The sequence below is a fragment of the Anopheles ziemanni genome, chromosome 3, assembly GCF_943734765.1.
Source record: "Anopheles ziemanni chromosome 3, idAnoZiCoDA_A2_x.2, whole genome shotgun sequence".
Lineage (NCBI taxonomy): Eukaryota > Metazoa > Arthropoda > Insecta > Diptera > Culicidae > Anopheles > Anopheles ziemanni.
In genome coordinates this window covers 2,775,909-2,797,952 of record NC_080706.1, presented here as the reverse complement: position 1 = coordinate 2,797,952, position 22,044 = coordinate 2,775,909, and the positions used below count along the sequence as shown (strand labels likewise).

Here is a 22,044-nt window from a genome sequence, read left to right as displayed (position 1 = left end):
GGAGCTGTATGCTAATTATTCATTCATCATAAACATGCCCAGCGCTTCCCCCACTGGTCTGGCACGGCGCGGGAGCTGGGGGGGGGTGGATGAAAAGTTGTTGCCCCGAAAGCGGAAGATCTACAACCCCACCCCTCCACTTCACTCCACCCACCCAACCTTAAAACCTTCTCCTTGGCCGTGATCGCCAGACGCCGTCTTTCCACCATAGCCTACATTTATGCTTTACTCACACACACACACAGGCATGCGTGAACATATAAAACCGTGTATATTACGGACCAACGGTCAATGGCCCGTAATCGATCTCGGACTTGGCGTCGAGATTTTCTCTTGAGAAAGGTACCACCGACAGCAGGTTGGCTGGAATGGGACACTGTTGAAAGTGAACTTTCTTTTCCAACATACAAGTTTGGGGTTGTTTTTATGATTGCGAATTAAGGGTCATAAATAATCCTAACCGAGGTTGTTCCGGCTTTTTACATATATTTAGACGTGATTCCCCGAAAATATGTATTTCCTCTCGTTCTCTCGAGATGAAATAATTCAATTGGAATGCCAACTTGCAAGTGATACGTCACACATGAAGAATCGCATTCATTAGCATTGTTTGCGTAAATCTTCCAACTCGTGTAGCACGTCCTCCTTCGACTCTGTCATTTGCCACCCAAAAATATTTGAAACCTTGTGCACCATCTCATCGTCTTCACACGCACACGGGAGTTTCTTCAACTCGAAAACGATCGTGTGATCGCGCCAACCAGAAAAACGGGAGAACATTCGAAGAAAAGGAAAGTTCAAACAGGTTACCTTGATTATGGTTCAATCAACTTTCTCCCCTCCCCGCCTGCCTGCCTGCCTTGAATAGCCAAGCACAAAATAAAAATAAAAATTAGACAGCCCGCCGAGAGCAGGACAGGTTCGAACTATGATCCGGTTGGGAAGATCTAAAACCCCTAGGCCCCCAAAGATCTTCCAGATCATTTTCGAATAACTTTCGCCCAGCCACCCGAACTCAACCTCAAACCTACCGGGAGGTGGTTGAGAGATTGGTAAGCAGGGGTGGGGAAGGAAAACTCGAAATTCGGGATGCTTGAAAGTAATAAAAACAAAACCACAAAAATATCTTCTTCAGCGATATCTCGTCTCTCGAAGGCGTTGGCCTACTTCTTCCATATCGTTTGAACTCAAATCAAGCCAAAGCTTGATCTCCATATTTGATTGGGGGGAGGGGCCGCAGGCCGAGGTCACTTAATTGGTCGGTCCAGATTGAGGAAAAGTATGCTAATCGCTACAATTGGCTGCGATTAGCTAGAAAGTCCCGATGGTCAACGAAGTCACGGTCATTAGCTACGCATTAGGGCGCAGTTTCCATTATGCCTTCCTCCTTTTTTGGTCAATCGAGGTCACTTTTAAACAAGACCCCATCAAGAATGCGATTATGATAAGGACCAAGGCCCAAAAACCCTTCGGTTTGCTTGAATTCCTTGCGTGGTGTATCAAAACACACAAAAGACTTCAACAGCCGAACAAGCGACGAACCTGACTTTAATACGCTGGAGTCATTTTCTCCCGTGTGTGGCTTAAATTTCACTTTTTTACATCTGTGTGTTCAGGACGGTGTCCGGTTGGACAAGTGCCTTGCGACACACGCACACACGTGCGGGACGTACGCACGCACAGAAAGTAGGGACCCCTGGTGTGGTTTCTCTTTCGGAGGTGAGCTCATCCAAAAGGCACTGCTTCGAATCGAATTGTAATGAAAGTGATAAAAGAAAAGAGAAAGTTTTCCATTCCCCAGACTTACACTCACGCACAGACTCATAGGGAGCACAGAGGGCTCCAAGATCGGAGCAAGGGAGGTGGCGTGGGTCATGCGTTATAGACAAAGACAACATTTTGATTGATCTTTCCTAGAATAAATGTAGGTTTTTTTACTGAAATACTTGATTTAAATATTTAATTTAATTAATTATATAGAATGATGATTCTTTTACTCATCAGCATGTTTTTTGAATAACATTTCCAGATTTTCGATAGGAAATAAAGGAAAAGGACTGCTGAATCGGAAAAAAATCCACCATGTTAAGCTATCGCCCAAGCTCAAAACCACACTCAACGCTACATCTAACGCCGGATGGGGAAAACGAATCGGACAGAAGTTTGTAGGTCAAAAGCAGCATAATAATTAATATTGATTCTTTCCTCAATTTGGAACCGTTATCTGTTCGATATACGCAAGACGCCACATCGCGGACGGGAGGGGGGCCACTCAGAGGGCCAGGAAGTGGGTCTTTGGAAGCTTGAATTTGCATTCGTACCATTCAATCTCCCCGGGATTCGTCCGGTTGCTGCTTCCGACCTCATTAGGCCGCTTCGTCTCGTTCGCATCGGGCCCCCGACTCCCTGGCGGTGGGGATTCCGGGGCGCCCCAGAAGTGAAGGGCAATCACCAACCACGAAAACGGCATCCCGGTTGACCGGAATGGAGGAAGTGATCAATAAGCGATCCGACAAACCTCACTCGACGAAAAAATAACCACCAAACACAAACCCTTTCGAGCCAAATTGTAGATATAGATGTAGCGATACGGCGCTGCGGGACGGCGGGAGAGGCAGCGCGGAAAAACGGGTCATAAAAAAGTGGGCCTCCACTCTCTCTGGCGTCTCTCTTTTTCAATCTCTCGATCGGATGCTTTCGCAGACATTTTCGTTTGCGGTATGAAGACGGTCGAGGGGAAACGGTTAACCGACTTCGGTCACCCTTCGGATTCACGATGCTGCGCCATTTGTGCACTTTCAAATTGTCCAAATGAATCTCCCGTCCATGTCACTCCTACCTGGCGTATTATCAAAATCCCGGATCCATTTGGAAAGTATCCTCTAAGCCTAGAACTTGCTTTTGGACCGATGGCACTTGTTTTTCACAATCGTTTTCTTGTTTGCTCTCCGAGCTCCGTTGAAGATGAGGTGAAGATCATCCGTAAGGTGCCCTCGTCAGAATCATCAAGGTACCAACTGGAATTATCAATTATCACCTTCTTGGACCAGCTCGGACACAATGTTGCTAGACTTTCCGCTGGACCGATCCGAATGGGACCCCCAAGCGCAGAAGATGGCATTTGACGAGTTTCTCGGGTTCTACAGTCCCGTTTGTTTTTCTCCCGGTTTGCAACTCGCCCTCTCGAGAACACAACGGTAGTGGAAAACAGCAGCAATAGCAGCAGCAACAGCAGCAGCAACGATAGCAACCATCATTTCCAGTTCAAATTCGGCCAAAGTTTTTCCTTTTGTCATTCTGGCGACGGAAGGCTACTCACTTCGGGAAAGGTGGTAACAACTAACTAACGATCGACCAGCTGCACCAGGCGGGCGGGGGAAAAAAATAAAAACTAAGCAAAAAAACGACCAAGCGAACTAACTGCTACAACTGCACTACACACCAGGCTTGGATGGCAAACAGGGCGTAGGACGCACTACTTTCTTCCACCGTGTACACCTCGATACTGACTGAACTGTTTCTACTTCTCAAACTCTTAACGAAAACTTTGGTCCGGCCATCGGACGAACCGCGTCGTGCGCTCGCTCCGGTCCACGATCCACGTAGCTGCAGGCAGGCAGGCAGGCCAGCGGCCCGCGAGCGATCCGCGAGCTTTCTTTCCCACTCCGATCCGCCGATCCGCTTCCGACGACGCTGGAGGCGCTTTCACGCGATCGCGATCGTCCCGCGATGGTCTTGGCCTTGGGAGTGAAGAGGATCGATGCTCTGATGGGGTGGGAGGTATGAGGGAGGAAGCGGTAGAATGGCGGCGAGCGAGGGGGTAGGAGGGGAATGATGGAGCCAATTCGTTGCCAAGTTGCGCGAGTCTGCTGCTGCTCATCGATGCCGAAACGTTGTGTTGCTCGAACGTCTCGAAAGAAGCAAGGAAGAGGAGGGTTAAAGACAGGAATGGGGTTGCATGGGTGGAACCTGAAGGAGGGGGGGCGCATTCGGAAATGGGTGAAGAAGAAAGAGGAAAAAATGTGTTACAAATATGTATCCAATGTGCCGTTCGTTCATTCCCGCTTTCTTTCTTCCTTTCTTTCTTTCTTTCGTTCAATTTCCACGAGTTTCGGTGTTGCGGGAGGGGGGAGGGGGGAGGTGGCAAAAGGAGGGTGGGGAGATTTCTTGAGACGCGCGATAAGCTGCCTCTCTTTCTCTTCTTTGCCGCGTGCGGTTCGTCGGATGGCCCACCGTCTTCATCTATTCTATTTTACTATCTCGCGCATGGAATCGCTCTCCTTATTATCAGCAAGAGGCAAACACAGACACACATACGCATACCCTTGGCCATCTCACGGGACCAGGAGGAGCATAGGGGGGGAACGGTCACAGGGGTGGCACCTGTTACCACACCCACCGATCACTCGTGATCATCCAACTCGATCGAGGCACGCATGCTTAGGCGTTGTTTCTTTTTTTTCCTTCTTTTTGTCGATTTGCCCGTTTTCCGATCATTTTTCCTTTTTTTCCCATCCCACCCGCCTCCCACCCCCAATTCATCTGTAAGTTTTCTTCGGCCTTTTGCTTATGTGCGACGGCGATGGCGATCGGCGGGTTTAAGCTTCACCAACTTGAGATTTCTTAATAAGTGCTACTTCTTCTATTTTCTCCGACCCTTTGCGATCGCACTTCGATCGTTCGTAATTTCTTTTAAAAGCTAACTTGTTTACCACCACCTGGTGGCAGCACTTGGGGGTTGCTTCTCCGCTCCCTTTTCCTCGAGGGTGTCATCTTTACTTGATGGTGGGCCTTTCAAACTTTTTCCTTCGTACGATCAATCCCATGTCCATCAATTCACAGTTGAACTGTGAAGGACGCACGGTTCGGAATTGTATCCTGTACTGGAGGATAAGTCATAAAATTGCTATTGTCTTATTTATTTAACTAAGACGATATCCTTAGATTGTGTTTAAACGAAATAGTAAATCTGTTCCTAAGTGATTGCGACATTGCATTCTTAACGTATTTTTAGAGAAATTAAAAACACATTACACTTGATCTTCTAAGTGTATAATTGTCTAATCCATTTTAAGCGGTCTAATAAAGAGAACACAAATCTTTAAAAATTCCCTACACAAAAATAATACTATAATGTGGGCGTTGGGCGAAACATTTTCGGAATCGCTGATTTAAACAGGTAACAATACCAAGGTAGTTAGGCTTCATTGTCTTTATACAGCTAATAAAAGTATGTTTAGGTAAACATATGTTTGATTTACGGGTAACAGATGCACAATGATAAATAGAACTTGGGTACATTAGCTCCTTATTGTTTAAAGTTTAAAAGGACGTGCAAATCAGAAACAGAGCCACAGTATATATGTAACAGACTTAATGTCAAGAATCTTCGAAAGCTCCCATTTTAATCTTCCAATATGAGCGATTCCTTGAGCTTCGATTGTGCTTCTTCGTCCTTGCTTCTGCTCGAGAAAAACCGCGTTGACGACACCGATCTTCACCGCTCGATTCCTGGTTCGGTGTTTATAGTTTCGTCGTTTGCAGTCTTGGTGTTATCGCAGATATTTAAATAGGATTTATACATTGCATTTAAATATCAATAAACAAAAATTTGATTTTGGATTAAACTATAGAACCGTTATTCTTTATTTAATTTGAGCTTCTTTATCACTCTACCTCGTTGTTATTTGACTCTCGAAAATCTTCCACCCAAAACTGCATCGTACAACACGATCTGGCCACGTTCAGAGACGGGCGGTGTTCGGTGGAAAAAGAAAAAAAAACCTCTCGAACCCTCCTCCTGCTTCAGCCCAAGTTTTAAATTCCGTTTTCCTGCCAAACCGCGAGGAACGGATCGCTGTGCTGTGTCGTTCACAGGCAAGGCGAAACAATCAGTGCAGAAAACTGCAATCACCAGGAAATACGTTATCCGACTGTTGGTTTTGCGATTAGTAGCGGAGAAAAATTAGCACATAGCACGTCGATTTGCGGTGTGGAAATTATTGCATTAGCACTTGCGTTTAAAAAGCTTCATCGGAGTCCGGTTCTCTGATAGCGCGCTGAAGAAAGCCCTTGCCGTTGTGAAAGTCCGAAAACGAAATTGCACACCGTTCATATGCATATTTTTGCGATGGAATTCGAAGAATGGCATCCACTCCGGTTTCCTTTGGCAAAGGATGCTAAATGGGCATTTTTTTTTCGCTCTGGACACACCTTGCGCCGAACAGGCAAATATTTACAGCTAACCAATTGGTGACAATCTCCAGTGGTAAGGCACCTTTTTTTTTCTCTCGACACTCATCATTTCCGCCGTCAACAGTGACAACAAACGTTTTTTTTTTTGCTCCTTCTTCTCTTTCTTCGGGCTAATGTTTTCTTCTTCCTCTTGCCCTCCCGCCGCCATCCATGTGTGTCCGCAAACAACTCATTATCATAATTCGATTCCGAGATTTCGATTCCGTTACTTTCCAACATCCGCCTGTTGGGACGTCGTTGGGGGACGAGGTCACTGGTTTTCCGCAGCCTTGTTACTCATCTTCCGTTGCGCCCGTAGGTCCGTGGCCAGTAGGTTAGGTCCCCCTCCCCCGAGGGCGGCCAACGGTACCGTTCGGATGTACGCCAATCAGCGATGTCCTGAAGGAAGCGCGACGCTGGCTTCCGAATGCAAACGGTCGGCAGATAATCGGCTCTGATTATTTAACTGAGAGCAAGTTTTTCTGTTCCTTTGGCCCGGCAAGAGGATAGTTGTGACGAGGCCTAACGGGTTGAAAAATCCGTCTGGGACACGCGCCAATACTACATCTCTCTCTCTCTCTCTCTCTCTCCCCGGAGGCCACACACACCGCCTGGAGCGGCGGACGAAATGGTGATCCTCGATCGCGAAGAAAAAAGAGCTGCCGGACACGCGAACCGGATCCCGGCGAGGAGAGTGCTGCAAGGTAACATTAACACACTTTGGTTCGGAAGAAAAATTAAGATTTTCTCCACTCCAAGCAGCACTGACCCCCCGCCCCGAGGGACGAGAGACGAAAGGAGCGAGAGAGCTTAGCAGAGTGAGGTTAGGTTGCCTCGCGTTCCCCTTTGCAAGATCTTTCAATTTGTCTGCGAGTGTGTGTATGTGCTTGATTACGACCAATTTCTCCGCCAACCCGGTTGAAGATTCCATCCGCGAATAAAGTCCACCCCCCCTTGCCACCTTGCTCCCTCTGTCCAAGAGGGAACCAAATCGAAGCACGAAATTCGCCTCAATGGCCGCAACGCCAAAGGCTTTGGCCAGCGAGTTCATGAAACTAAAAGTGTTTTCTTCGGTATTAGGGGATGATGGGTCCGGCGTGATTTACCAGCCAAGTCTTCGGTTCCGGTGAAGATTGGAGAGTACGTGCAAATGACCCCTTGATTTGGCCACCGAGACATCGGCACGCATGGCACGTGCCCGGAACGCATTTCTCGGGAGTCGCGGTGGTACACACGGAAAATGATTGCATTTTTCTTTTTTTTTTGTTTTCCTCCTGAGCGCGATACCTTTTCCCTTTTTTTTTCCTTTCTCCTCAGTCGGCTTGAGGTTTTATTTTTCGGTTGCTTGAAATTCTTTTATTTATTCAGCGTCATACCTCGGACCGGGGATTGCGCACACACATTCGAGGTAGAAAGAAAGGTCGCTCACGTCGTGAACGCGCCTCGCAAGAGTACATAACGTTAATCGGGCGCAGAGAAAGTGTTGTTGCATATTTACGTTCACAAACAAACAAAAAAAAAAGGAAAGAAAAACAACCCATCGCCTCACCGGCCAAACACGATCTCGCGCCGCTTGGAAAATCTTTCCAATCATTCCTTCAACACCAAACCCAAATAAAATGGACGAAAAAATCAACCCAGCCGAAATTCCTCGTGCTCGTGGTAGGTGAAGATCGTCGTCTTCCTGGATCTCGATCGACTGCTTCTCTTTCACCCTGACCTCCAATGGAGGGACCCGCTAAAGCTGGACCGTAAAAAACCGGTCCGTAAAGCCGGACCTTTTTCTCCTCCGGCAGAGGAAATATAACGATCGTGGCCTCCATGAGCATAATCAACTTTTTCACGATCGAGCGCGGTTCGTAAAGGTGGATTACAGTGGAGATGACGCACAAGCAGCACTTTGTTTTCCATTCATCGGTTTTCCAATCTCAAGTCCATCGAATGCCTTCTTTCCTAAATCCTGGTTAGCTTCTTCACCGTCCCTTGAACATCATCAAGTACTTTTGATGTCTTTTTCAATTTACTTTCATCGGACCGTCATCGAGGATGGCTATCGACTTACATCCTACGGGCTCGAGGTCATCAAAAGAGAGAAAAAAAAGGGAAGTTACCGGTGGTGTCCGCGCCCGTGAGCCAGGGGATTGTGTTGTCTAAAGACGGTCCGAGGAGTTCCGGTTTCGTTAGCGATCGTTATGGCTGCTTACTTCGCAATCTCCTGTCTTCGCCTTCGCCTCCGCACGGAAAGAAGCGGGAAGTGTGAAAAGTTTCACTTTCCTCCAGTCGTGATCCGAAGGGCAGGTGTCTAGGTGACTCCTTCTCTAGCCATCTTTTTCTATCCACCTCAAAGCCGATCTCTTGGATGCCGGAATGCAGGAACGTATTTATGCAAGCTATCCATACCTATTATCCAATGCTGCACTCTGCTCTGCCAGCTACGGTCTCTTCTTATTTTATGTTCTTTAAGGCACTCGATGATGCAAGAGGGCGTTCCCAGAAGGAACTTCAAGAATGAAAGCGAAGATTCAAAACAAACGTAAAATCTGGTAACATAGTAGTTCTTATTCAATTTTAAAGGGGATTTTAAATTGCACATATTTCTTTGCGAAGCGGCAGTGAATGTTAAATGCTTTAGTAAAAGTTTTAAAATTGTTTTTGCTCCAATGAAAATATTCATTTCAAATAATAGCTACTAAAATACTAATTAATTAATTAATTAATTAATTGATCTAAAAGAAGAGATTTTCCTCTTATCAATCGACTTGTTATGCTGACGTAGGAACGTGTGCCAGAATTTGTGAAAAAAAAACAAAACATCCAAGTAGCCACGAAGAAATTGATATACAACTCCAATTCCAATACGGCCACAGGAAGTTTCATTAGAAAGTCATAAATTGTGTTTCACTTCATCAGACCGCACCCACCCACTTTCGAGGCGATGCGCGCCGATTAAGGCGATTGGGGCCTCGATGCCGCCACGTGCTTCCTAAGCGGCCTCCCGGGGCCGAAAGCGATCGGATTCCAGCGCTTCAAATATAATCTGTGAACGTCGCTCTCCCCACCACCTGACTGACCTCCTGGCTGAACGAAGACGTTCGCGATTCCAGCTATCGTTCGTTGACTCTTTCCTAGCCAGCCGATTCCAGCTACGCGCAGTGGCCATTATTAGTGGCCGCTACGCTACGCAAAACCGGTGTGTGTTTGTTAAGCGCAAATCGGCACGCATTGGTGCGCCCGACTGCGCTGGTGCGGCGTGTGGAAATCTTGTCGCGGCCAATGTCCTTTTTCACCTAATTGTATGACGTGCCGTGTGGAAAGCATACCAATAGTGTCGTGGAGGCGTGTGTGGCGTACACGCGATTCCACCATTTTGCTTTTGCAGCCTGCTTTTACAACAAGCTCCAATGGGTGTTGGTTTTCATTGGCGATCTTGCTGGGAGAGGTGCACAGCAATCAATCTTTGCAAAAAGTACCATCTGAATGATCGAAATCAAAGGTACAACTAAAAGAAAATTCGACCAATGGCTAACATTCCTATCGTATGCAACAACAGGTCAATTCCTCCATACATGAATTTCTTTTTCTATTGCCCCAATCGAATCATATTTTGAGTTGGATTCAAAATGTCTAAAATTAAGCAACTTGCTATCAATTTTCTTTCACTTACATCTTAAACATATTCTTAAACTCAAGCTGTTATATACATTGGGAAACTGGCCATTTTAATAAACTCATATGTTGATATTGGGTAGAAAACTAGACGTTAGTATGTCTTGCAATTTGGACTTCATTTGATGGGTATTGTCGTTCATTTTCTTCACTGAAACAGTGGTATTCTGTAGCACCATCTGAAGTTTAAGAAGGCAAGGATCATCTTCTAGGAATACAAAAAGTTCTCCATGGCCCGATGGAACTTACCTGAGATTTCATCAAAAAATTGTCCGTCTCATTGAGTTGCTTGGAGACGGAAATCACCGTGGTGTGGATAAATTCGTTCAACATCGATATACACCGTTCATCTACAAGATCATGACGGAGTAAATAAATGAAGGAGTTAGTAAATCTTCTACCTTTCCGGTCACGACATGCAATTTCCCCATTTCTTACTCATCGCTCGTCTCACATGCAGTCTTTGGAGCTCCTCGTCGGATGCTGCCGCGACGGACGATGATTCAACGGCTTCCCGGGCCAATGTGTACGATGGAGACATTGGTGGTTCATTGCCAGCATAGCTCGGCGATATGTGGGTTATTCCTTTTTCAACTGAGATTACCTTTTGGGAGCAAACAAAAAAAAAATCACTCGATTAGCGGTCACGTTTTACAACCTTACCCAGCCACACAACTTTCACTCTCCGCGGTGGGTTTTTCTTGTTTCGTGCGCCCCCACTTACCTCCGCTTCGTCATCGTCCGTTTCCGATGCCTCACCGGCAACAATGTTTGGTGATCTTGTTTCCATTTCAGTGCGAGAAAATCCGGGAATGCAACTGCGGGAATGTAGGCATAAATGGTTCGCAGTGAACTTTTCGTTGCGCGATTTGTTTACAAACAACCGTTCTGTCTTTGACGTTCTTTCTGGCTCCGCTAACTGTCAAGCCAGCGCTGGCAGAACGTTTGTCAGTTTGTTACAGAATTTAAAATAATTTTCCAGCAGGAAATCGTAATCTACATAATACGTTCTAGAGAGAGGATATTGTTTCTAAGGAAACTCTACAACACGTAAAAGAAATAAGAAACAGCTTCTTTATTGAAAGATTCTTTCAAACTTTTGATAGAATCAATACATGTCCACAGCAACGATCACAGACTCCATGAACTCAAAAACCAAGAAGGCGTGATAATTTGACGAATAATTTTACGGCCGGGCATTCAAAAGCATTTCCTTTTATATCGTGGTCTATTTTTATTGCATTTGTGAATTTCATACAAAGAAATATAGTTCTGTTCTAAGTCACAGTGGTAATAAATATGTACTAACGGTAGACGATGTTCGAATCCGGCAACATTTTCAAGCGGACAGAGCGCGGCAGGACTTAATACTGAGGCGGTTGATGAGGATACTGCTGGCCCATCATGTTATTCTGGTTCGGCATTTGACGCTGCAATTGCGCGACCAGGTTCGGCGTCTGCTGCGTGCTCATACCTTGGCCTTGGTTTTGCATCATGCCTTGGGCGTTCCCTCCTTGTCCCATTCCTGCGAAAGCGAAAAGACGCATAAACATGCAGCGTTTAGTACATGGCTGCTGCTGTTCTGTACAAGCGACATACTTTGATCACATTGGATACTTACCAGCCTGCTGTTGTTGCTGTTGCATCATCAACCGGAGTCGCTGCTGCTGGAATTGTTGCTGAGTCTGCGGGATGTTTCCTCCGACACCCGGTTTTCCACCCTGGCGCGGGTAAGGTGGAACCGCACCCTGATTAACGCCCATGTTGCCCATCGTCACATTGGGTGCGTGCTGTCCATACTGGCCCCGACCGGCAGCCATTGCAGCCCGCTGTTGTGCCAAGAACTCGGCTTGTGTGTTACGCTGCTGTTGGGCCATCTGGTTGAAGTTGCCCATCATCGCGCCTCCCTGACCACCCTGCTGGCCCATGCCTTGATTTCCGTAGCTGGGATAGTTTTGGTTAACGTTCTGGTACGGCACGTTCTGTCCCTGGAACATGGCGCCCTGCATGTTACCACCGGCCTGCTGCATATTCTGCATGCCCATGCCCGGATTATTCATCGCCGGATTTCCCATGCCGCCTGCGTTGCCCATTCCACTGTTACCACCCATGCCCCCCTGGCCACCACCCATCGCTGACGTGCCTATTCCGGTGTTACCCATTGCTGCGTTGACCATACCACCAGCCGCCACCATGCCTCCTCCGCTGTTCATCGCACCACCAGCACCACCCATTCCTCCCGTTCCACCTCCCATTCCGCTGCCAGCTCCGATACCGCCGCCCGCTCCCATACCCTGGCCAACCATGGCCGGATTTTGCTGCGGATTGAGCATGCCCCCCTGTATCATGCTGCCACCGGATTGTCCCATCAGCGAACCGCCCGCCGAGCCCATCATGGCTGCCGCGTTCTGGTTCATAATACCGGCGCCGCCCGCCTGCACCTGACCGCCCTGTTGCGCTCCGATCATTCCACCAGCGTTCATCGCCTGTCCGCCCATCACCGGGCCACCGGCACCCGCTCCAATACCCGCACTTCCACCAGCCATCGCCGGATTCATCGGACCCATACCGACCTGGTTACCCCCGATTCCGGGATTACCAGGAAGGCCTGGCCGCAGCGGACCACGCATAAACTGTGGCTGGGGATTACGCTGCGGTTGCGGCTGCGTCATAAAGTTCCCCGGGTGTCCCGGATTCATTGAACGCTTTGAAAGCATTTGCGTCAGCGCTTGCTTGGAGCTGTTCAGCTGTGGTCGATCGAAACGATTCACTGGAACGATGAAATGGAAATTAATTCAATACTTAGGTCAACTTAAGAAGGTCTCTTTTGAGTATTTCAAAGAGAGTTTACACTTACTTGCTGCCTGACCCATTCCAGGGTAGAACATCTGCTGTTGTTGCTGCTGCATTTGTACCTGCTGTTGTTGTTGTTGTTGCGGGCCAGCTTGTGGTCCCTGCTGAGGTCCCTGTCCCGGTTGCGCCTGCAACGGTGCCTGCTGAGCCTGTTGCTGCGCAGCCTGTTGCTGGGGTTGCTGCTGCTGTTGCTGTTGTTGAGGCTGTTGCTGCGCTTGTTGTTGCTGCTGTGCAGCCTGTTGCTGCTGCTGTTGCTGCTGATGTTGCTGTTGCTGCAGAGAATTGTATCCACCCCATTGCTGGTTCGTTCCTTGCTGTTGTTGGGCCATCTGTGCCATCGTGTTCACGTTGCCGACAAATCCCATGTTTGGGTTCGGTTGCGATTGCTGCTGCTGCTGTTGTTGTTGCTGAACCTGAGTTTGCTGTTGCTGCTGAGGTTGTTGAGGTTGTTGCTGTGCTTGCTGTTGCTGCTGCTGCTGTTGCTGCTGTTGCTGCTGCGGGTTGAGCATTCCACCACCCATTCCTGGACCTAAACCTCCTCCCACCATGCCCGGCTGCATTCCACCGATGTTCGGCTGACCCACCATTTGACCGGCGTTCTGTTGCGAGTACTGTTGCTGCAGGTGCTGCTGGGCCATCGGGTTCATTTGGCCACCCATCTGCATTCCGCCCATGTTGCTGTTCTGTAGCTGCTGTAGCGTTTGCTGCGGAGTCATGCCAACTTGCTGCTGTTGTGCCTGTTGTTGCTGAAGCCCCGGCTGCTGTTGTTGTTGTTGTTGCATGTTTGGTTGCTGTTGGTGCTGTTGCTGCTGTTGTTGCATGAGAAGATTCTGTTGCTGTTGTTGCAGCTGTTGTTGCAATTGCTGTTGCTGTAGATGCTGTTGCTGCTGTTGTTGCTGCTGTTGCTGTTGCTGTAGGTGCAGCTGTTGTTGTTGCAAATGCTGTTGCTGTTGCTGTTGCTGCTGGAGCGTCTGCGGTTGTTGCTGTTGCTGCTGTGGTTGTTGCTGCGAAGCCATCTGCTGCATTTGCTGAGGACCACCTCCAGCGCCTTGGCCAACCATGTTGGCCGGCAGGACCGGTTGCTGAGGTTGGTTCTGCTGCGCCTGACTGGCAGCGGTTGCTTTCGGTTTGCGTTTTCCCCGGCCCGGCTTCTTCTTCGAGCCGGTACTGGGTGCCGGTGATTGATCGGACGAGGGCGTATCTGCCTTCATTTCGTCCTTTATTTTGTCCGGCAGTGGATCAACCTCTTCCGGAGGTAGTGGCAATGGTTCGTAGTAGTAGCTGCTTGGCTTGAAAAGGCTATGTGTGTGGTACTTCAGCAAACGATGTGTTTCCTCGTACGCTAGCGGTTTGCGCTCAATTTTCACCGCTCCAAACCAGGCCCAGGAGAGGGGGGCGGGATTCTTGTGCCCTTCCAATAAATCCCAAACACTTACACGCTGTTTGTCGCCCAACCGAAGACCCTACGAGAAAAGAACCACACCAATCGATAAGCTGACGAACAAGAATCAAGAATCAACCTTCCGATAATACATACATTTTTCTTTTCGATACTATCGATGCTTATCTTGTTGCCCTTCGCATCCGTCGACGAACCAGCCGAGTCGCAGGTGATCACCTCACACGTCTGCTTGGCCAGGGGAAGCAGCTGGCGGACGTACTTAATCGATGGACCGTTCCTGTCACCCAGCTCCTTGCGCAGCTTCTTCATAAGATTGGTGTACAACTTTTTGTTCTCATCGCGCTCCGTCTGGCTGTCGCTGACCAGCGTCGAGTGGATCAGTGTGGCCAGCATGTCCAGTGTGGTGGTAAACAATTCCCTACAATCGCAGAAAAGGAAAGACACATTATAAAAGCCCGCGCTTTTCTTCTTTTGAATTCGTTTCGTACGAGTTGTTGCTCAGATCGATTACGCCTTGGCTGATGAGTTGAGCGAAGAGGATGGCCCAGTCAGTCGTAGAGGTGGCATTCTTCATAATAGCGTCGAACAGACCACCGACCAGCGAGTAGCGCAGCTGGAGGGCGTCTAACATCTTTTCGAACCCGCACGGATCCTCGATACCGCCGACCATTTCGAGCTGTTGGTAGAAATCCAAGAAATAAATATTGTTCTCTACACGGCACCGTTTTAAAAATTGTAGCCTTACACTTTGATCTCGATTCTGCAAAAATTGAGACAGCTGGGAGTAGAGCGATTGGAGCAATCCCTCCTTCTGCTCATCCTGACCCTTCAAGCAGGTCAACACCAACCCCAGGAACGGTTGATGGTTCAACTGAGCCGACTGTTTGCTCCCGAAGGTGCTTCCATTCGAACTGACCGAGCTGTTGCTGTTCGCACCGTGGCTGTGGCTGTTGTTATTGCTGCTACTATTGCCTCCGTTTCCGTCCTTGTTCTTGCTAAACATGCTCGTGCTCTCCAGCACCTGCCCGGACACCTTCAGTATGCGGCCCTGGACGGCGCTCGGTAGCTTGGAAACCAGCGGGGCCACCAACCACGTGGAGGGTTTTACCTTCTCCTGCTTCACGTCCGTCGCGCTGCTCAGACAGAACTCGTTCACGCGGAACACGTCGATCGCTGCCCGCGCCACCATGTCGAGCCAGTTCGACAGTTCCGGCGAGCTGCAGTTCGTTTGCTTGAACATCAACTGAAGATCGAGCCAGGAGATACGCAGCGACCATTGCTCGAGGTTCTCCAGTATGCGGACGATGATCGCTTTCTGATCCAGCTCGGCGATCAGGTTGGACTCGTGCTCGGGATAGCAGATCATGTGCAGCAACCGTTGGGCTTGCTTGGCCGTCAGCAGATTATCGATCAGCATGCCCTGTTGGCACAGTTCTTCCGCGTTTTGCAAACAACGTTCGAGAACCCATTCCTGTTCGAGTTTATAGAGAAAACGGGAAAAGTATCATAAGCAATTGCATTGAACTCTACCAAACAAAGGCGTTCAATTTACCTGGGAGCAAATCTGTCGCAGGACATGTTGTGCAAAGTCTGATAAGCTAGTTGCATTTTCCTGGTTGAGATGGGAATTCTGCTGCCTGTTGAGTGCGAGTAACAACAATTAGAAATATTTTTCGCATAAACTCGGTGCAACTTCCTTAAAGTGTGTAGGGTGAGATAGGGAATGCGATAAGGATGCAAACCAACCAGCAAGTGAAAGGAAGATAACAAAAACAACCAATACAGTGAAATAGAAACACATAACGTAAACAAAACTCCCATTCGGAAAACAAAACCCAACACATAAAGTGACTGAAAGTATCCACGCATATAAAATTCATGATGTTTTCAGAAGTGATGAGAAACGGGACATCCTTTACCGTGGACTCCAGAATACTTACATCGCGATAGCGAAAAGGATCAATGAACTAGAGACATTTAAATGTGTAGCATAATGCACGTGCACTTGACTATTAGCAATGTATATATGTCTATATAAATATATTAGCACATTCATTTACCCTTATAGCCTAACCGTTCTGGACAATCTACGGAAGTTAACAAACGGCACACAGTTCTTTTTTTTTTTTTGATCGCACAAATTGTATGATATAAACAACAGGCTTGCGTATGCGAATCTAATTGTGCTTGATTTACATCAAACCCAAAAAGTATCAAAATAGAACAGACAATTCCCGACAATTACGGTGCCAGAGGAAAACCAACCGAACGTTACCGATTCCATTGAAATGCACCGTTAAAGCAGAGCGTAACACATTGGGTGTTCAGTCCGGAGACGATACGATAGACGATATACCAATCAAGCCTGTCTACGAACTTCTCAGCCAATGTGTTATTATCTGGCAGTAGAGCATCATGCCTGCTTGGAAGTGACCGAATTTTCCTTCCGACAAAAGTTATTCCCGTGTTCAACCCCGGTGAGGGACACATTTAAAATGATAACACGATAAGCATGAGCGATAAACAAATTAAAGGTAGGAGTATAATAATGGTGTAACAGTAATAAGATTAATTGAAAAACAAACGAACTCAAACGGCAAATCATTCGCACACCTGCTAGAGTATAATCGAGCGGAGGCGCTTGGGGAGAGTTCCCCCATTTCGATCATCCTAAATCAGGAACCAAGAAAAACAAGAAAAAATCGTTTAATCAACACAATGTGTATACCGAACAGATAAACAATGAGAAAGCAACGAATGTCGCACTCCGTTGTCCGACCATCATTCGACCATCGAGAGTTCCTGATTTCATTTGTTTTGTTTTTCGGTCAACTGAAATACGATCTCAGATTTGGCTGCGAATAGAGGGGCGATTACTTACGAAACATCCAGCATCGATTCGTCCGCGTTGCCCAACACGGACAGGTCGCTGGTGCCCAGGATATGGCTCAGGTCACCCGATCCGGCCATACTCTTCGGTGTGCTGCCGGGGTGTACGGGTGTGTTCAGGCCGCTCCGCTTGCCCGTGCCGAAGATGGACGAAACCTTGTGCGCCGTCGCATCGCCCACCACGAGGATACCCTTCAGCACGGCCAGCACGGGTGCCACGCCAATGTTCTTGTGTGCCGCCGCAAGCAAGTGCCGATCGCAGCTCAGCTTGATGTTGTGCGCATTTCCAACCGTGATCGGGTTCGGCGACGTGCTGACCGAGTACAGCCCGGGCTGGGGGCATTCGATGGTTTTGAATAGGCGCAGCAGCAGATGGCAGGAGAGCCGTGCGCCAGCTTCAATTTCCGGAGTCGTTTCCCCTCGGCCCTTGCAGGCTTGCACCAACGAGGGGAGGGCCACGTGAGCGACGAAATTTTCCAGAGAAAAGCAATGCCGTGCCACCAAGATGCTGGTGAACACGGAGAGTGCGTTGTGGATGTTGGTATTCTGCACGTCCACCTGGCTCAGCACGTCCACGTAGTAGCCGGCGTCCCGATTGGAGCCGCACAGGGCGATCAGTACTCCGAGCCACTCGGTGCTGAGCGAATTGCAGCATGCCGTCAGTTCCGCGCACATCGCCGCGATATCGTTCAGGCAGTCATTATCAATGTCGCGCGTGACAGCAACGACCGCGTTGCACACGAAGCTGTACCGGTTCGAGGCGGACTCGTTGAGCTGGCGGGCCCAAGTGTTCTCGATCTTACCGCCTCGCCGCGGGTTCGTTATGATGTCGATCATGAACTGCGGGTTGTACGTATGCGCCGACGGACTCGGCTGGAGCGGGGTGTAGAGAGCTTGTTTGATCTTCGGGTAGGCATTGTGGAACGGTTCCTGTTGCGGTCGCGACTTGAGCGACGAACAGGCGGAGTAGAGATCGTACAGGTACGCGAGGATGCACCGTTCGGCGGAGCTGCAATCGCTCGGGTTGCTCACATGCTTCACGATCCGACAAAGCCCTTCGAAGATGGCCGTCGTTTGTTCCTGCGAAAGCAGCAGACAGCAGTGGTAACGCCGCAGCACACCCACCACGTACAGACTGAGCGAGGTCGTATAGCTTCGGACCAGCGCCGCCGAACTCTTTCCATTCAGCTGCTGTTCCACCTCGGGCAGTTCGCGCAGAATCTGAATGCACGTGTCAATCAACCCGTAGATGTTAAACGCCGACTCCATCAGATCGAACAGGAACGCCACGTGCTCCTGCACCGGCAGATAGTTGCTGTTACCGATGGCAAACGCGTTCAGCATTTCCTGCACCTGCACCGCGCACTGCCACGTGACGACGTGCTGATCAAAGTAAGACATCGCCTGGCACTTGTTCGAGGTGGCCTCGAAGTTGAACTCGCTGCGGGAATGCTTCTTCACTTTGCCACCCTCGGCGACGTCGATGCTGAACTTTTTCGAAAACAGCTTGCAGATCTCCTTTGACATCTTCTTGACCGCGTGCTTCTTCTCGTCGCGCTCTTTACCGACACCGTACAGGAGAATGTACCGCTGGTTGCAGTCGTGCTGCGAGATCGGATCATCCTGGCACAGTGGGAAGTGCTCGGTGTATAGAAAATGACGACTGGATGATTCCGCCTTACCCAGGCCAGCCCTAAGAGAATAAAAACCACAGGAATCAGACAAACTGAACATTAAAATCAACAAATAACATGATACTTACACCGACGGTGTCGCCTGTTCCGGATCTTTTGGACTATCAGGTGCGTCCATGGAGTTCTGCTGATCCTCTTTGATGTGCTGCAGCAGCTTATCGAGATCATCGTCCACGTTCGAGTCGTCCAGATCCTCCAGCTTCGCCTTAAAGTCCGTCTGCAGCACGTCTTCGTCCATCCCGGTCGCGTTGTGTGGCGACGAGGTTGTGGTAGGTTTGTTTGAAATCGGACCCGTTCCCAACCCTGCATTGCAAATACCCTGACTATCGAGCGAAAGCATACCGCCAGCGCCCGTTAGCAAATCCCCCCGGGATATCAAGCAACACATATACGCATCGTGGGAAAACACATCGTGCCGGATCAGTTCGCTGAACAGATGGACGAGATTCGTGAACTGCGATTTGTTCTGAGTCCCTCCACTTTCCTCCAACACAGGTGCGTCGTTGTCGAGGAAGTTCATCAGGATGTGCTGAAACACGGGCTGACCGCCGTTAAGCCCACTGCCGGACAGCACGGAATCTTTATCATCCGAGTTGTTCAGGTTGTTGCTGTAGCTGTCGTTTTCGAGCGCAGTAAGCACTTCGTTCTGCCGTTTGTCCAGTAACCAGGCAACCACCATTGCACGATGTTCTCCCCAGCGTTGCCAGGAAACGGCCCATTCGCACAAGATCTTTACAATGGAGGCGTCTTGTTCAACGTTCTGCAAGTAAACGAGAAAAATACGTTTGAAAACACGTGATTATCGGCGAGGTTTATCGAAAAGGACTTACATATTCAAACTGTTTCGTAGCAGCATCCTTTCCATCGGTTGCTCCCGGCTGTTGGCCACTGCTCTGCATCCCCTTCCCCATGCCACCATTGGAAACACTTTCCGACGGTTTGATCGGTTGCACTTGGAACGGAGGGAAAATCTTCGAGTACAGTGAATCGAGCGAGTTGTTCGAGTCCATGCGATCGAAGCAGTGTCCGTCGAGTGCGTCCAGGGTGGCCAATATTTTGAGACTGGCGTTGCCCGCCGCCGTCTGCCACTTGTCGATGCACCAGCGCGATTCGGCGTGGCGTGATCGAACTTTGATGCTTTCCTCCGCCTCGAACAACTGTCGCCGGATGTCTTCGTTCGATTTTTCGTACCGCTCGGGCATTGGCAGCGCAGACGGCGCAACCGGTAGGTGATCCAACGGGCTTCCGGAAAGGACGGAAGAGGAACGTGTTTCGCCAACCCCACACCAGACCAGCGCAGTCGGGCATTCGAGTGTAATCACCTGCAGAATTGTGGATAGCTGCAACATCACGTCCCTGTGATGTGAACAGTGAAGGTATTCGGTGAAAATCATTTCAAATGGATTCGCCTTCGTCGGTTTCGTATCCCCTAGGGCAGGAGTTACACCCACGGCACCATCCTTGGAAGGTTTCTCGAGCGTTTTATCCTTTCCTTCCTGCATATCCATCGATGTTTTCCCGCCCGGTTCAGCGTCTGGTGCAGCAAGGTTAATGTTATGGCTTTCCGCCATCTGATTGATCAGTTGGGCCAACTTCTTTGCAACGGCGTACGCTAACCGACGGCAGAATCGCTCCGATTGGACAAAATCGTGCAGATACTGCATAGACAACGGAAGGTATATCCGTAGCAGACCGTCGTCCGCGTTGGGGGAGGACTTCATTTTCTCGAGCAAATCAATGATCCAATTGAGAAACTCCTGTTTGTCCAACAGACCTTCCTCATACATGTACTTGCAAAGCTGTGTGGAATAGTTCCACTGCTTTTGTGCTATTCTTTGCTCTTCCTGGGGCGATAACGGAGGCGGTTGCTGTTGCTGCTGTGGATGCATGGAACCCACACCTGTGTTACCACCCGCTGGACTGTGCATACTTCCGGCCGGGCTGGATAAGGGCGGTGGAATGGTGGATGGGTTTGCACCTCCGGCACTCGAACTCATGCCGAGCGTATTGCTCGCACCGGTCATGCCTCCACTGGCACCCGATCCACCGGACGACGGTTTCTCCTGCAGCGGCCCTTGATGGTAGTGTTCGTGCAGCTTCGGTACGAGGTCTTTCATAAATTTGATCATCGTACCCGTCCACTCGGTCGCCGGATCGGGCATTTGACGCTTTTTTATCTTCGCCTCGGACACCGCCACGGTGTAGGCCGAGCTGAGCTTAATAAACCAAGCAGCCCGCTGCATCGTGACCTGGTTCTCGCACAGCATTGCAAAGATCTCCTCCTTCTTGTTGAATGATGGAGCCTTCTTCGCCAAGCTGCTCAGCGGTTTCGTACCGGCCAGATCCTTGAACCAGGTGTCCAGTGTCGTCTTGTTCCGGGCGGTCACGGGCCAAAAGTTATCCTTCGGGTTGATCTGTTGCTTTTTGCGGCCGGAATCGGGCAGCGTCATCAGTTCTTCCTTCTTCGCCAGGATGGCGTTGAAATAGGCACCGACTTTACTCGCTGATACGTTGCAGTTGCGAGCCGTACCGAATTCTTCCGATAGCTTGTGCTCCGTAGCGAAGCCATGTTTGACGTGTGTGGAAGTAAGTTCGTCCTCCCGTTGCTTGGCTTCCTGCGGATACACATCCGGTGGCCCCAAACGGGGCCGCTTCAACGGTCGCATGTTCATTTTCTTCGAGGTTTGCTGCTCACTGGATGGAATAACCTATCTAGGAAAGCTTGCTCCACCCTATCAGCACGCCCAGAGACCAAAACGAACGGAGCAGTCCGGGGCAACTAACATTTTCTAAACAACCCTCATAGAGAGTTGCGTTTCACACAGTTTCTAGCGATCACTTTACGGGAAACTGTTTCCTCAACGGAAAACACACCTTTTTCACGGTTGTAAGGGGTTTTACGCGTTAAAACAAGCGAAAAAGTGAATCAAATTTCACACAATCCCTTGAGGAAATTAGAAAACAAAATATGGCTGCCGGATAGTTGACAGCACAGTCACTCACGCTCGGGCAGGCGTTACACTACGTTACGATAAGAGTTGTTTACGAATAGGTAGGGATTATGTTGGAATATGTTTTGCTACGATAGCATACTAACCTACGGGAAACTGCAAAAAAATCGTAATAATTCATAAAATTTCCATCATTCGATTGTTTAAAGATTTTCATTTTTTATTTCAGATTACTATTGCTGCCCTAGTATATAAAAACATATACTGGTTCGGTTGATTCAACCACATGTAGGTACACAAAATTAAGAAAAAAATAATTAACTTTTACAGTCTCTGTACCGCTTTTTTTAGAAAA

At 48.9% G+C, this 22,044-nt stretch overlaps 2 protein-coding genes across 2 annotated transcripts; both read right to left on the bottom strand.

Annotated features, from left to right (window-relative positions):
- Nucleotides 1-9,935: 9,935 nt before the first annotated feature.
- On the bottom strand, nt 9,936-10,757 carry LOC131288403 (uncharacterized). The gene is made up of 4 exons (XM_058317535.1): nt 10,625-10,757; nt 10,339-10,504; nt 10,150-10,250; nt 9,936-10,079 (listed from the first exon to the last, which is right to left on the bottom strand). Exons 1-4 carry the CDS (start codon nt 10,688-10,690, stop codon nt 9,963-9,965), a joined length of 450 nt encoding a protein of 149 aa, XP_058173518.1. The 5' UTR covers nt 10,691-10,757; the 3' UTR covers nt 9,936-9,962.
- A 375-nt stretch (nt 10,758-11,132) lies between these two features.
- Nucleotides 11,133-21,410, bottom strand: LOC131286414 (mediator of RNA polymerase II transcription subunit 12). The gene is made up of 11 exons (XM_058315361.1): nt 19,569-21,410; nt 18,807-19,498; nt 17,037-18,737; nt 16,745-16,825; nt 15,708-15,792; nt 14,901-15,626; nt 14,644-14,831; nt 14,291-14,573; nt 12,758-14,216; nt 11,536-12,670; nt 11,133-11,430 (listed from the first exon to the last, which is right to left on the bottom strand). The coding sequence occupies exons 1-11, from the start codon at nt 21,408-21,410 to the stop codon at nt 11,265-11,267; spliced, it is 8,358 nt and encodes a 2,785-aa protein (XP_058171344.1). The 3' UTR covers nt 11,133-11,264.
- Nucleotides 21,411-22,044: the final 634 nt, after the last annotated feature.